This window comes from Pezoporus wallicus, unplaced genomic scaffold, assembly GCF_028554395.1.
Source record: "Pezoporus wallicus isolate ANWC-B61680 ecotype Strahan unplaced genomic scaffold, APGP_CSIRO_Pwel_v1 contig_8376, whole genome shotgun sequence".
Classification (NCBI taxonomy): Eukaryota; Metazoa; Chordata; class Aves; order Psittaciformes; family Psittacidae; genus Pezoporus; species Pezoporus wallicus.
In genome coordinates, this window is record NW_026641603.1 from 129,233 (window position 1) to 142,740 (window position 13,508).

At 61.6% G+C, this 13,508-nt stretch overlaps 1 protein-coding gene across 1 annotated transcript; it reads right to left on the reverse strand.

Annotated features, from left to right (window-relative positions):
- Nucleotides 1–1,669: 1,669 nt before the first annotated feature.
- Nucleotides 1,670–12,405, reverse strand: MEX3D (mex-3 RNA binding family member D). The gene is made up of 3 exons (XM_057424572.1): nucleotides 11,859–12,405; nucleotides 5,030–6,310; nucleotides 1,670–1,679 (listed from the first exon to the last, which is right to left on the reverse strand). The coding sequence occupies exons 1-2, from the start codon at nucleotides 12,385–12,387 to the stop codon at nucleotides 5,043–5,045; spliced, it is 1,797 nt and encodes a 598-aa protein (XP_057280555.1). The 5' UTR covers nucleotides 12,388–12,405; the 3' UTR covers nucleotides 1,670–1,679; nucleotides 5,030–5,042.
- Between the last annotated feature and the right edge of the window lie 1,103 nt (nucleotides 12,406–13,508).

Below are 13,508 nucleotides of genomic sequence, written 5' to 3' on the forward strand. Positions count from 1 at the left end.
GAGGGAGGGATGGATGGATGGATGGATGGATGGATGGATGGATGGATGGATGGATGGATGGATGGAGGGATGGATGGATGGAGGGATGGATGGATGGAGGGAGGGAGGGATGGATGGATGGATGGATGGATGGATGGATGGATGGATGGATGGATGGAGGGAGGGAGGGAGGGAGGGATGGATGGAGGGACAGAGAGATGGTACCTGGCAGGGATTGTTTCCCAGCAGAACATCCCTGTGCCACTGGGGCTGCAGCGCTCCTGGCTGCAGGAGAGGTGCAGTTTGAGGGTGACCCCGAGTTGCCTCTGCAGGTACCGGGAGGCTCTGGGGTGGCTCAAGCTCTTTGCAGTGCTCCCAGAACTGTTTGGTGCTGATGGGCTCTTGTTGGGGCCCCCGTGTGCTGCCCAGGGGACCCCTGTCCTGGGGCTCCATCCCTGAGGGTCAGGGCTGCTCACAGCAAACCCGGGCACCCAGGACCACAAAGGGGGACCCCTCTCTTCGCTATGGGGCCAATGTGATGCTGAGCTCTCACCCTGGGCACTGCTGAGTGCCAGCATCCTGCACCTGGCCCCATTTCTGCCTGGTTTTCCCCCAAATCTGCCCTCCTGTGGCCAGAGGAGCCCTGAGGAACTGGAGGGAGAAGAAACAAACCGAACTTCACTGGAACCCCCAAATCCCACCCGGATGGGGGCAGCAACCGGCAGGAGAGGGGGAAAGGGGGAACCAGAGAGGCATTATATGGGGAGGGTGATGGGGACTATGTCCCCTCGTGCTGCACCCTCCGGTATCGCTGCAGCCATTGAAGCATCCCCACGTTGTATGCCTGGTGCTGGGGAGGAATGGGGGGGGAGCAGGGGTCGCTACCCATAGGCTTTGGTCCATGCATCCTGCAGCGCCTCGACCTTGGGATCACCGGGGAGCAGAGGCAGCGAGGGGTAGGTGGGAAAGCGAGAAGCCGAGCTCAAGGATGCCCGAGAGTGGGCAGCAGAGAGTTTGGTTTGCTCCAAGGCTCCTTGCTGCTTGGGACCTCGCTGCCGGGCGGCTCCACGGAGAGAGCTTAGAGCAAGGCTGCGGTTTGGGTACCTGACAGGACCTGGAGCTATGGCTGACATCAATCTGCGTCAATCACCTCTGTGGGGATCTGATGCCGCTCGTCTTGACTTTATCATAGAATCAGGGAATGGGTTGTGTTGAAGGGACCTTGAAGCTCATCCAATGCCACGGGCAGGGACCCCTTCCACTGGAGCAGCTTGCTCCAAGCCCCTGTGTCCAACCTGCCCTTGAACACTGCCAGGGATGGGGCAGCCACAGCTTCTCTGGGCACCCTGTGCCAGCGCCTCAGCACCCTCCCAGGGAAGAGCTTCTGCCTAAGAGCTCATCTCAGTCTCCCCTCGGGCAGGTTCAAGCCATTCCCCTTGGCCTGTCCCTACATCCCTTGTCCCAAGCCCCTCTCCAGGTTTCCTGCAGCCCCTTCAGGCACTGGAGCTGCTCTCAGGTCTCCCCTTCAGGAGCCTTCTCTTCTCCAGGCTGCCCCAGCCCAGCTCTCTCAGCCTGGCTCCAGAGCAGAGCTGCTCCAGCCCTCGCAGCATCTCCATGGCCTCCTCTGGCCTCCCTCCATCACCTCCACGTCCCTCTTGTGCTGCTGCCCCAGAGCTGGACCAGGACCGCAGTGGGGGGGTCTCCCCCGAGCACAGCAGAGGGGCAGGATCCCCTCCCTGAGCTGCTGCTCACACTCTGGGGGTGCAGCCCAGCACAGGGGGGGCTCTGGGCTGCCAGAACACTTTGCTGGCCCATGCTGAGCTTCTCATCCAGAGCCCCCAGGTCCTTCTTTTCAGGGCTGCTCTCAATTCAACATTCCCAGGCCAGTCGTTGTGCTTGGGATGTCCCCATCCCAGGGGCAGGACCTTGCACGTGCTGGGGGGAGTGAAAACTGTGCTTGGTCCAGCTCCCCAACGAGGCAATAATGGTTTTGAGTCTGAAATCCCAGCTGGACACAAGAGCATCCCTGCTGGAGCAGCCAGCTCATCTCTCAGCCACCCTCCTCTCTTTGGGTGGCACTCAAGCAGGTCCATGGGCGCTTTGGTCCCATCCTGGCCGCTGGTTTGGAACGTGGCAGCTTGCAATGGCTGAAGCACAGAAACCTGGCTTTGCCCAGGGTGGCCCCTCAGTCACAGCACAGCGGATGCTGCGCCTCTGCCCCTGCTTTCATCAGCACCCTCCAACCCCACAGGACACATCCAGGGGCAAGGACCCTGTTTAGGGGCTGCCCTGCAGCCAGGGGGGTAATTCTGGATACCCTCAAGGGCTTCTCCTGCCTCCTGCTTGCAGCAGAAGGGCCCTGGACAGGCAGTGCTGGAGCGGGGCAGAGGGAGGAGAATGAACGCGGGCCAGGCTGCAGGGGTTAAAAGCAGCCAGGCCAGTTGGGCAAGGAGCAGGACAGACGAGTGCCCAGGCAGCACCAAACCCTCCTCCTCACCCATGAGGAGCACCCTGCCAAGGTGCTGCGCTTGCCAGGCTGTGGGTCCCTGCGTGCCCTGTGTGCAGGCAGGATGGGGAGCAGCACCCGTGGCTGATGCTCCATCTGGCACCCTGCAACCCAGTGGGGAATGACCCAGGGACCTGGAGCCACACAGGGAGGCACAAAAACCTCCCGGTCCCGGTCTTTAACAAGCACCTAGACCCAAATGCAGGGCCCCATTGCACCCCTTGTTCTGCCCCACAAGCCCTCCCTCCCAGGGCCGTGAAGGGCACCAACCTGGGACACCCTGAGAAGTCTCATCTGGGGCTCCCACCCAGCCCACCAGGACACTCCAGGAGCCCAAGAAGGGCACTCAAAGACCTCTCCTATGTAGGAGACCCCCAAAAATGGTGATGATGAAAACCTGTGGCCATGGCACCAGCAGTGTCCTGACAGCTGTTGCTGCCCATTGGTCCCCATGGCACCCATGGGTGCTGCTGTCTGTGGCTCACAATCAACCAAGTAGGGAAAGACCTTCAAGGTCATCATTCCACCCCCTAACCCATGGCACTGAGGGCCTCGTCTACACGATGTGTGAGCACTTCCAGGGATGGTGATCCCAGCACTGCCCTGGGCAGCCTGTTCCAAGCACCCATAGGTGCTGCTTTCCATGGGCGCTACTGCCTGTGAATCTCTGCTGCTCCTTGGCTCCCAGTTATCATCGGGTCCTCACTGCCTATGGGTGCTTCTGTCTCTGGGGCCTCAACTGCTCATGGCTCCCAACCGGCATCAGGTCCCCACACAGCATCAGCTCCAGGAATACCAAAGCCATCCCTGAGGGTGCCAGCTGCACTGCAGCAGATCAGCACATGCTGGCAGCAGGGTGATGAACCACCCCCCCCAAACCCCCCATGTGCAATCCTGCAGCAGGGAATACACAAAGGCACTTCCCGATGAAACCAGTGATGGATCCCCAATGGCCCCAGGGCTGGCAGCAGCATGTGGCTCGCTAACAAATCACAGCATGTGCAGCCCATAGGCACAATGGAGACCTCCATCACCAGCTGAGCTCTCAGCTGGGGAGAAAACAGGCACCCAGACAGCCCTTTGGTAGCTCGTGCTTCCCAAAAGGGTCATAAAATCATGGAATGGTTTGGGTTGGATGGGACCTTAAAGCTCATCCAATGCCACGGGCAGGGACCCCTTCCACTGGAGCACCTTGCTCCAAGCCCCTGTGTCCAACCTGCCCTTGAACACTGCCAGGGATGGGGCAGCCACAGCTTCTCTGGGCACCCTGTGCCAGCACCTCAGCACCCTCCCAGGGAAGAGCTTCTGCCTAATGTCTATGAGATTCCTTATTATCCACCTGAAGATGGCACCCAGGGATGCAGCAAGGCCCTGCGCTATTTGAGGGGCCAAACCCGAGCAGGGAGCCTGGTCCTGAGGCTGCTGGAAGGGACGGGGCCAAGGGAAGAGACCCAAGTGAGCACAGGACTTCGGATATAGTAAAAAGTCTTTATTAAGAAGGCTTTGAAGTCAAAAAATAAAACTCTTGATACAATTTTCATAACCGTCAAGTCAGCTCAGCAAATATATAATCAGTACTTTAGCCATGGAAGGTTAAAGGTCCGTTATTTTCTTTTTATTTAAAATAAAATATATTTTAGTCTTTAAAATTTATTCCATAAAGTAGATATTTTGCTATAAATTCCCTACATATACAGAAAGAGGTAAAAACTAAAAAAAAAACAACAAAAAACCCCCCAAAACCAACCAAAACCCCACCAAACCCAAGCACAAGATAAAGGAGATAGCATCTGTCTGCAACGTGGCGCGGTCACCGCATCCCTCCAGCCAGCGAGGCCCCACGGCCCCGAGCCCTGCCCTCGTGTCCCAAGTTTTGGGGGCAGTTTTCACATTGGCAGAAGAGAAGGTAAGACCTGCATTACAACCCCAAAAATAGAATATATACAGATATATATCTATGGAGGTGACAAAAATAACAATAATAATAATAATAAAAAAAAGGCTATACAAAAGGAACGAGGACAACAGAAAAAAAGAGGGGAAAAAAAAAAAGACTTTGAAGAGAAGGATTTTAAAAAAATAAAAGACAACCCTCGCGTGTCCTAAAAAAACTCAAAAAAGTGCAAGCGGACCTTTTCTCTCTGTTTATTTCACTTTGCAAACTGAATACTGCTATTGGGGAAGGACTGTGGAAGAACAGCCGGGCTTCCTCCGCCCCACACCGCGGCCGGTGGTTGGGGGGGGGGTGTGGGGGTGTGGGTTTAAAGCTATTCTGTAAACACTGGAGATGCCTCCTCACTGCCCCTCATCATCATCATCATCTTCATCCCCATCCCTCCCGACCCCATGGATGTTGGCCGCCCCCCCCCCTCCTTTCCTCCTCCTCCGCTCCCCTCCCGCCCCCCCCCACCCCGTGCACCCATCGCATCCGTTATTATTAAATAAAAAGGTTGATTCCAAGTTTTCCAAGTCCTTAAAAAGCCGGGGTGGAGGTGGGGGGTGGGGTTGTGTGTGATGGTGGTGGTGGGGGTCAGGGGGGGAAACGAGCCAGCCCCGGCTAGGAGAAGATGTGGATGGCTTGCGTGGCGGGCGTGTGGCACGCGGGGCACTCGGGCTCAGCCTTGCCGCAGATGCGCATGGCGCACTCCATGCAGAAGAGGTTGTGGCCGCAGGGCACGAGGGCGGCGATCACCTCGCTCTCGAAGCACACCATGCACTCCCGGGAGCTCTTGCGGTGCCCGTCGGAGCTGCTGGAGTCGGTGGGCGAGCCCGAGGCGGCGGAGATGCTGCCGGGCAGGGAGGAAGAAGAGGAGTAACCGGTGCTGTTGGAGAAGGACGACAGCGAGCCCTGCGTGGGCAGCCAGGACAAGGTGCTGACGGGGTCGCTCTGGATGCGCCGGGCTAAAGGGTGGTCCAGCCCCGCGGCACCGCTCTCGGGGAGGGTGGGCGAGTGGCGCGGCGTGGCGGCGCCGCTGTTGCGTCTCTGAGAGCCGTTGATGGACGAGCAGCTGCTGAAGGCTTGCAAGGGGTTGCCCGAGCGCTCGAAGGGCGACCAGATGGTGGTGGTGGTGGTGGGCGTCGTGAGGTCGAGAGCCAAGAAGTCAAAGCCAAAGTCGCACTCCTCCGAGCCCAGCGCGGGCTCGCTGAAGGTGAAGCCGCTGCTGGTGCTGTAGGGGCTGGTGGGGCTGGCGTCGGCCACCCGCCCGCTGTAGTAGGACTCGGTGGAGGCGCTGCCAAGGGAGCTGAGGCTGTCGTTGCGCAGGGTGGCGGGGGGGCGGTGGGCAGGGTGGGGGGCCTTGGCCCAGAGGCTGCCTGCGCTGCCCTGCAGGTCGAGGCAGACGTCGGTGCCGTTGGAATGGAAGTCGTTGTCCGCGTTGACGTCGATGAAGGAGCCGGTCCGCATGGTGATGTGCGCCTCGATCTCCTCCCGAGCGCGGTCCACGTTCTCCGGCATGCCCGTCACCTCGAAGACGGGCTCCTTGTCCCGGCTGGGGGTCACAATGTAGGTGTGCGTCTGCTGCTGGATCCGCTTGATGGTGGCTCCCTTCGGCCCCACCACCAGCCCCACCACGCGGTACGGGACCCTCACCTGGATGGTGGTCTGCCCCGGCAGGTTGGGGGGGCCCTGCATCGCCCCCGTCAGCCCATTCACTTTGTTGCGCGTCGCTCGGATCATGGAGAAGTGCTCGGCGGCCGAGAGGATCTCTCTTTTCGCCATCTCCACGTCCTCCTTCCTCCCCGTCACAATGAAAACGGGCTCCTCGCCCCTCACCGGGGTCTTGATGTAGGTGTTGGTCTTGGCACGGAGGGCTTTGATTTTGCAGCCTGCAGGGCAAGAAGAAGGGGAAAAAAAACCAACCCCATGACACGTTAATGCTGACGCCTCGCAGGCGCTCCCTGTTCACCCTGCAGGGATGCGGAGATGCAGGACCAACAAGAACTAGCGGGTCCCTTTGGTTCTGCACCTGACACACAAAGGAAGACACTTTAGAGCAGCTCCAGTGCCTAAAGGGGCTGCAGGGAACCTGGAGAGGGGCTTGGGACAAGGGATGTAGGGACAGGCCAAGGGGAATGGCTTGAACCTGTCCGAGGGGAGACTGAGATGAGCTCTTAGGCAGAAGCTCTTCCCTGGGAGGGTGCTGAGGCGCTGGCACAGGGTGCCCAGAGAAGCTGTGGCTGCCCCATCCCTGGCAGTGTTCAAGGGCAGGTTGGACACAGGGGCTTGGAGCAAGCTGCTCCAGTGGAAGGGGTCCCTGCCCGTGGCATTGGATGAGCTTTAAGGTCCCTTCCAACCCAAACCAGGCTGGGACCCTCTGAAAAGGCTTGTTTGGATCCTGCGGGATCCTCCCAGGCACAGCTAAACCTGAAGCTCAGCAGAAGCCGTGGCGCTGGCCCTGGAGGGCCAGGACGAGGGAGCTGGGTCTCCGTGCCTGGATGGAACAGGAGGGAACCCCAGGGCAGGTGCTCCCCATTCTGGACAGACCTGCTCCCCAGCCGAGGAACATGATTCAGCAGCCGAGCCCGCTGGGATGCAGGAGACCGTGACTGCCCTGTCCCTTCCCTGCCATGGGAAGCTGGGCTCTGGTTGTGAGTCCCGGCAGTGCCTGGCCACCCAAAGGCTTCAGCTCCGCACCAGGACTGGGTGCTGCTGCTTTCACCCTGGAGCTGTCCCTGGCTGGGAGCGCAGCACCGCTCCCTGCATCCCTGCACACTACATCCACTCTGCCCGGGCTCCACTGCACACCCTCATTACACCCTCATGACCACGCACTCGGCCCTGCTGCCACCCGCCAACACTGGCACATGAGGGCCGGGGATGCTGTTTCCCACCTCCCATCATCCCCTAAGATCTGCAGGGCACCCAAAGCAAAGCCGGCAGCACACTGGGATGGAAGATGCCCCACGACTGCCCCTGTCCGCTGCAAACCTCGCTGCTGCAGACACACAGGGATAAAGAGCTGCACTCGGTGGGGAGAGCTCAGCTCCTCACACAAAGCCAAAGCATCCCCAGAGCGGGAGCAGCAGCTCAGGGAGGGGATCCTGCTCCTCTGCTGTGCTCGGGGGAGACCCCTCCCCACAGCCCTGATCCAGCTCTGGGGCAGCAGCACAAGAGGGACGCGGAGGTGATGGAGAGAGGCCAGAGGAGACCATGGAGATGCTGCAAGGGCTGGAGCAGCTCTGCTCTGGAGCCAGGCTGAGAGAGCTGGGCTGGGGCAGCCTGGAGAAGAGAAGGCTCCTGAAGGGGAGACCTGAGAGCAGCTCCAGTGCCTGAAGGGGCTGCAGGAAACCTGGAGAGGGGCTTGGGACAAGGGATGTAGGGACAGGCCAAGGGGAATGGCTTTAACCTGCCCGAGGGGAGACTGAGATGAGCTCTTAGGCAGAAGCTCTTCCCTGGGAGGGTGCTGAGGCGCTGGCACAGGGTGCCCAGAGAAGCTGTGGCTGCCCCATCCCTGGCAGTGTTCAAGGCCAGGTTGGACACAGGGGCTTGGAGCAAGCTGCTCTAGTGGAAGGGGTCCCAATGGCAGGGGTTGGAGCTGGAGGAGCTTTAAGGTCCCTTCAACCCAAACCAGGCCGGGATCCTGTGATCCCCACAAGTATGGGATGATTCCTATGGGTCCCCACAAGCCCCTACCCAAGCTGCGCAACCACAGCCCCGACCGTTGCATCCTTACCCAGTCAGTGCAGCAGATCCCTGCTGGAAGGGGCTGTGCAGAGGACATGGGCATCACTGACTGCCGGCCCCAGCGCAGGCACATCCTCAGTGGCACTGCCAGCTCAAGAGCCCTGCCTCAACCAAGGGGCCGTGGTTTTGCCATTCCCAACGTTTGCACTGCCCCAAAGGCCGTGCCCAGCATTAATGATGAGAGGGGGCAAAGCCGAGGTGCAAACACAACCCCACCGAGTCACAGCCCCTCGCACCAACCCCACAGACAGCACCCATGGAGGGGGTGGGGGCTCCCATCTCGGATGTGCACGCTTCCCTTTGACTGTGGCCAGCTCTGAGCTCCCCACCCCAGCATGCTCCGCACCCCAGAGCTGCCCCACGGGGCTGCAGGACCATGGCTGGTCCTGTCCCAGCACCCGACAGGCTGAGGAGGCCCCAGTTGCAGCCAAGAAGCAGAATCCCAAGGGAATTCCTGCTGGAAGGAGGTGGTGATGGAAGGGGCAAGCTGCTCTTCCTGAACGCTCTCGCTTGGCACCACCAAAGAGGACTTTGCCCTCTATCACAAGCCCCAGATCAGGGCCCCAACTATTACAAGAGCCCATTTGTGGCTCAGAACTGGATGATCTTAAGGTCCTTTCCAACCCAAACCATTCTATGATCCTGCAAAAGCCCAGCGCAGGCTGGGGAAGCGTGCATGGAAGTGCCTCTGCATCCTGAGGATGCAGCCCTGAGAGGGCCTTGGGATGCTGGATGAGCAGAAGCTCCCCATGATGCAGCCACTGAACCCCCCCGTGTGCTGGGCTGCAGCCCTGATCCAGCTCTGGGGCAGCAGCACAAGAGGGACGTGGGGCTGCTGGAGTGAGACCAGAGGAGGCCACGGAGCTGCTGCGAGGGCTGGAGCAGCTCTGCTCTGGAGCCAGGCTGAGAGAGCTGGGCTAGGGCAGCCTGGAGAAGAGAAGGCTCCTGAAGGGGAGACCTGAGAGCAGCTCCAGTGCCTGAAGGGGCTGCAGGAATCCTGGAGAGGGGCCTGTAGGGACAGGCCAAGGGACGTTAAATCTCATCCAGTTCTCAGCCCCTTTATGTCCTGGGAAACAGACACAAATCCCCCCTGGAGTTCCCGGCTCTCCCTCAACCCAGAGAGGTGGGAAGCAGCAGCCAGGCCAGTCTCAAAGGCTGTGGCAGGATGGGCACAGGACACCCAGCAGCAGCCCAGGGCTGAGGAACACAAAGGGACTGATGGCAGCCACAGCACCCCACAGCAAGTTTACAGATGCTCAGGCTGGCCCAGGGACCAAGCCCTGTTGTCTCCATGTGCATCCTTCTCTGGGTCCCCCCTCTGAGCATCCCAACATCTTCTATGAGCAGCAGCCTTCCCACATCCTTCGCAAAGCTGCACACGGTCCCTGTGTATCCGTGTTGCAGATGGGGAAGCAGAGCCCAGGAGAGGAGCCATGGCTGGCTCCATCCCATCAGAGGCACGTGGTGTCAGAGGGGAGAGCAGAGCCCATCACCTCCTATAGCCTCACTGGGCAGAAGCTGCTGGAAACCCACCTCCAAAGCCAGGACACCAGGGAGCGAGGCCGACACAACGCTGACATGCAAGAGACAGGGCAACTTCAATAGCCAGCCTGCCCCATTATCCCTCTCTCCATTTTCCCCTGGGAAAGGAGCCAAGAAGACACGGATCTGCTTTACACAACATTTACCTGCTGAGCAGCTGCTGCTCCCTTCTGGAAAGTGGTAAATGAGTGGATTTAGAGGAAAAAAAACCAACAAAAATGGAAGAAAAAGGAGAAGCATCTGACAGCCTTCATAGGACTGACACCAAAGAGCTGCCCCGGCCACATCCTGACTGCTCAATGGCTGCAAGGGGCCACCAGGACCAAAGCACCCCTCAGCACATGATGTATGGGGAGAGAAACCCCTGCCCCAAACCCTTCCAGGGCACCTGCTCCCCATGCCTACCCCTTCCTATGCTCTGAGTGCAGCAGCATCACAAGCGCCTGCTCCCAGGACACGGCTGGGCTGTGTGGTGCAGGAAGAGTGCAGGGGGCAGAGCAACTGGAGTTAAAAGACTCCACACATGCCCCATCCCATGCACGTCCCCTGCCAGAGCTGGGAATGCCAAACGCTGAGCCCTCCCCTTCATGCCCAACAACCAACACAGCAGGGACCTGATGTGGGGTCTTCATGAGCCACAGGAAAGCTGAGAGCAGGAAACAAGGGAGGGAAAACCCCCGGGGGAGCAGCTCCTGCCTATGGGCTGAGGCAGCAGCGGGGGGGGGCTCTGGTCCATCGCTGGTCTCAGACCCCAACCCCAGCATCCCGGCTGGAATCACCCCTTTGGCAGCTCTTTTCCAGCAGCCCCATGAGCCCGTGGGGCTCAGCAAGCACCCAAACTGCACGAGGGATGCGGGGCAGGTACCTTGGAGCACGCTGAGCTTGTCAGGATGCTGGAGGCGCAGCACTGGGACCTCACCACAGCCCAAACACCCGACCCCAGCTGCTGTGAGGAAGGGTGCCACCCACCAACCCGAAAGCAGCCATTCCTCCAACCTCCTTGAGCTCGCAGAGCCAAAACGTTTCCCAATGGAGGCCAGCATCAAGCTGCTGGTTCTGCAAATCCCACCAAATCCATGTCCCCATCCAGCCCAGGCAGCAGCAGCAGCAGCATCCTCCGGAGCAGGGCACTGCGTCTCGCTCCTCTCCTCCGGTGCTATAACGGGCTTTGGGGGCCCCGGTTTGGGCCGGCACCGGCGTGAGGGTGGTGGGACCGGTGAGGGGTGCGTGGAAAGTTGGGAGGTTGGGAAGCGGGGCCGGCTGGGAGGCGGCGCAGGCCAATGGGAAGCGCAGAGCATGATGTCACCACGCTCATCACAGCATGGCTCTGGCTAACAAAGAGAACAATGAGGCTGCCCAGCTCCCCGCTTCCCCCTAGGAAAAGAATCCCCCCCGAAGCCCCTTATCCCGCAGCCCCACGGCTGAGGATGGGGATGGCCGGGAGGGTCAGGGCAGGGTTGGGGTGCCAGAGTCCTGCGTGGCAAAACCACCCCAGAGGTCAGGCTCCCTGCATCCCAACTGCCCATCGCCGCTGGCATTCCTGCAGGCAGCAGCTCCTGTCCCGTTTATTCCCTTTTTCCTCCCCCTTAAATCCCCCTCCTTTTGGGTCTTTTTCAACCCTGATTCTTATTTCCTAACGGTGGAACTTCGGTGCAGCGCTATTTGGGGCTTCCTCCAGACAAAGCCCGCACCAGGCACACCCACCATGGGCTGGGGCTGAGCCGTGCCCAGGTGTCCTTTGGTGACAGCTCAGGGCTCCCCATTAACGATCACTGATCCACCGAGAGCCCGCGGTACCGCTTACACACCGGAGCAGCCGGGTTGAGACGGGAGGACCCAACTACAATAAACCCAGCAGCTTCCACGGGAACTTCCCGTGGGCACCGAGGGCTTGATCCCCCCCCACCCCGCAACCGGTTTCCTCGCTCCGGATTCGGCTTTGATTCACGCTCAGAGCCGGCGCGGTGGGGACCGGCACAAAGCGGAGCAGCCCCGAGAACCCGCGGGAGGAGTTTGAGGCCCGCGGGATTTGCCGCCGTTAAGTTTCCGCCTCCGCGTTACCGGGCACGGAGACAAAGCCCCCAAACTGACCCAAATAACGCGGGCCGGGGGTGCCTGAGGCGGACCCGCGGTGATGGGCGGTGTTACCTTGGCGGCCCACGATCTCGGCGACGTGTTCGGAGCTGGGCACGGGCACGCACTCGGTCATGTTCACGCTCTTCTTCCTGCTCCCCAGGGCGCCCAGCGGCTCCAGCAGCGCGGCGGGCGCGGCGAGGTGCGGCCCGAAGTTACCGAAGGCGGCCGGGGGGGAGGCGGTACCGGTGGCCGGGGGGGAGCCGCCGCCACCACCACCACCGCCGCGCTCCCGCGCCTGCAGGCCGCCCGGCCCCGCGCCTCCGCCCGCCGCCGCCACCGCCTCCTCCGTGCCCGCGCCGCCCGCCTCCGGCTCCTCCAGCCCCAGCAGCGAGAGCTGATCCAGGGCGAACCTCAGGGCGGCGGCTTCACCCTGCGCTGCTGCTGCTGCTGCTGCTGCCGGCGGCGGCACCGGCACCTCCCGGCCGGGCTCGGGCTCGGGCGGCTCCTGCCCTGCGGGCGGCGCTGGGCTCAGCAGCGCCAGGCAGCGCGGGGGGCCGCGGCCGGGCTGCCCGCCCTCGGGCTGGTAGAGGGAGCCGGGCATGGCGCGGTCTGGCCGGGGCGGTGCCGGTGCCCGCCGCACGCCGCCTTCCCCGCGCGCGCGCCCCCGCCGCGCCCCGCCCCGCCCCGACGTCACCCCGCCCCGACAAGGGCACCGGGAATGGGGGGGCACCGGGGGGGGGGCACCGGGAATGGGGGGGGGGCACCGGGAATTGGGGGGGGGGCACCGGGAATTGGGGGGGGGCACCGGGAATGGGAGGGGGCACCGGGTAGGAAGGGGGCACTGGGAATTGGGGGGGGGGGGCCACCGGGAATGGGGGAGGGGCACCGAGAATGGGGGGGGGGGGGGGCACGGGGAATGGGGAGGGGCACCGGGAATGGGGGAGGGGGGGCACCGGGAATGGGAGGGGGCACCGGGAATTGGGGGGGGGGGGCACCGGGAACTGGGGGGAGCACCGAGAATGGAGGGGGCACCGGGAATTGGGGGGGGCACCGGGAATAGGAGGGGGGCACCGGGAAGGGGGGGGACACCGGGACACCCCCTCCGCTCCGCCCTGCTTCCTATGGCGAAGGTGCGGATCCCGCACCGAGGAGGGCGGGCGCGGAGCTGCTCTGCCGGTACCCGGCTCTTCACACCGCGGCGGTGGCGGCTCCGCAAGGTCCCGGCAGGAGAAGGCGCGGAGCAGGATGCTGAGAGCAAGAGTGGAGCGGTGGAGCTGCAGCAGCAACTGGCAGCACCCGGGTGGGATGTTCCTATCCCTCCATCCATCCAACCGTCCATCCATCCATGAATCCACCTGTCCATCCATCCACCCATGCATCCATCCCTCCACCTGTCCGTCCATCCATCCATCCACCCATTCGCCCATCCGTCCATCCATCCATCCATCCGTCCATCCGTCCATCCGTCCCTCCGTCCCTCCGTCCCTCCGTCCATCCGTCCATCCATCCCTCCGTCCATCCATCCAGCCATGAATCCACCTGTCCATCCATCCACCCACCCATTCGTCCGTCCGTCCATCCATCCATCCCTCTACCCATCCATCCCTCCACCCGTCCATCCATCCACCCATCCTTCCATAACTCCATCTGTCCATCCCTCCATAACTCCATCTGTCCATCCCTCCATCATTGCTCCCTCCCACTTGTGATTTATCAAGCACT

What these genes read in the sequence shown, in the direction of transcription:
- MEX3D (XM_057424572.1), bottom strand. Translation starts at nt 12,387, where the DNA reads ATGCCCGGCTCCCTCTACCAGCCCGAGGGCGGGCAGCCCGGCCGCGGC. An exon ending in CGAGATCGTGGGCCGCCAAG is followed by an intron (nt 6,311 to 11,858) that starts GTAACACCGCCC and finishes CTTGCCCTGCAG; the next exon opens with GCTGCAAAATCAAAGCCCTC.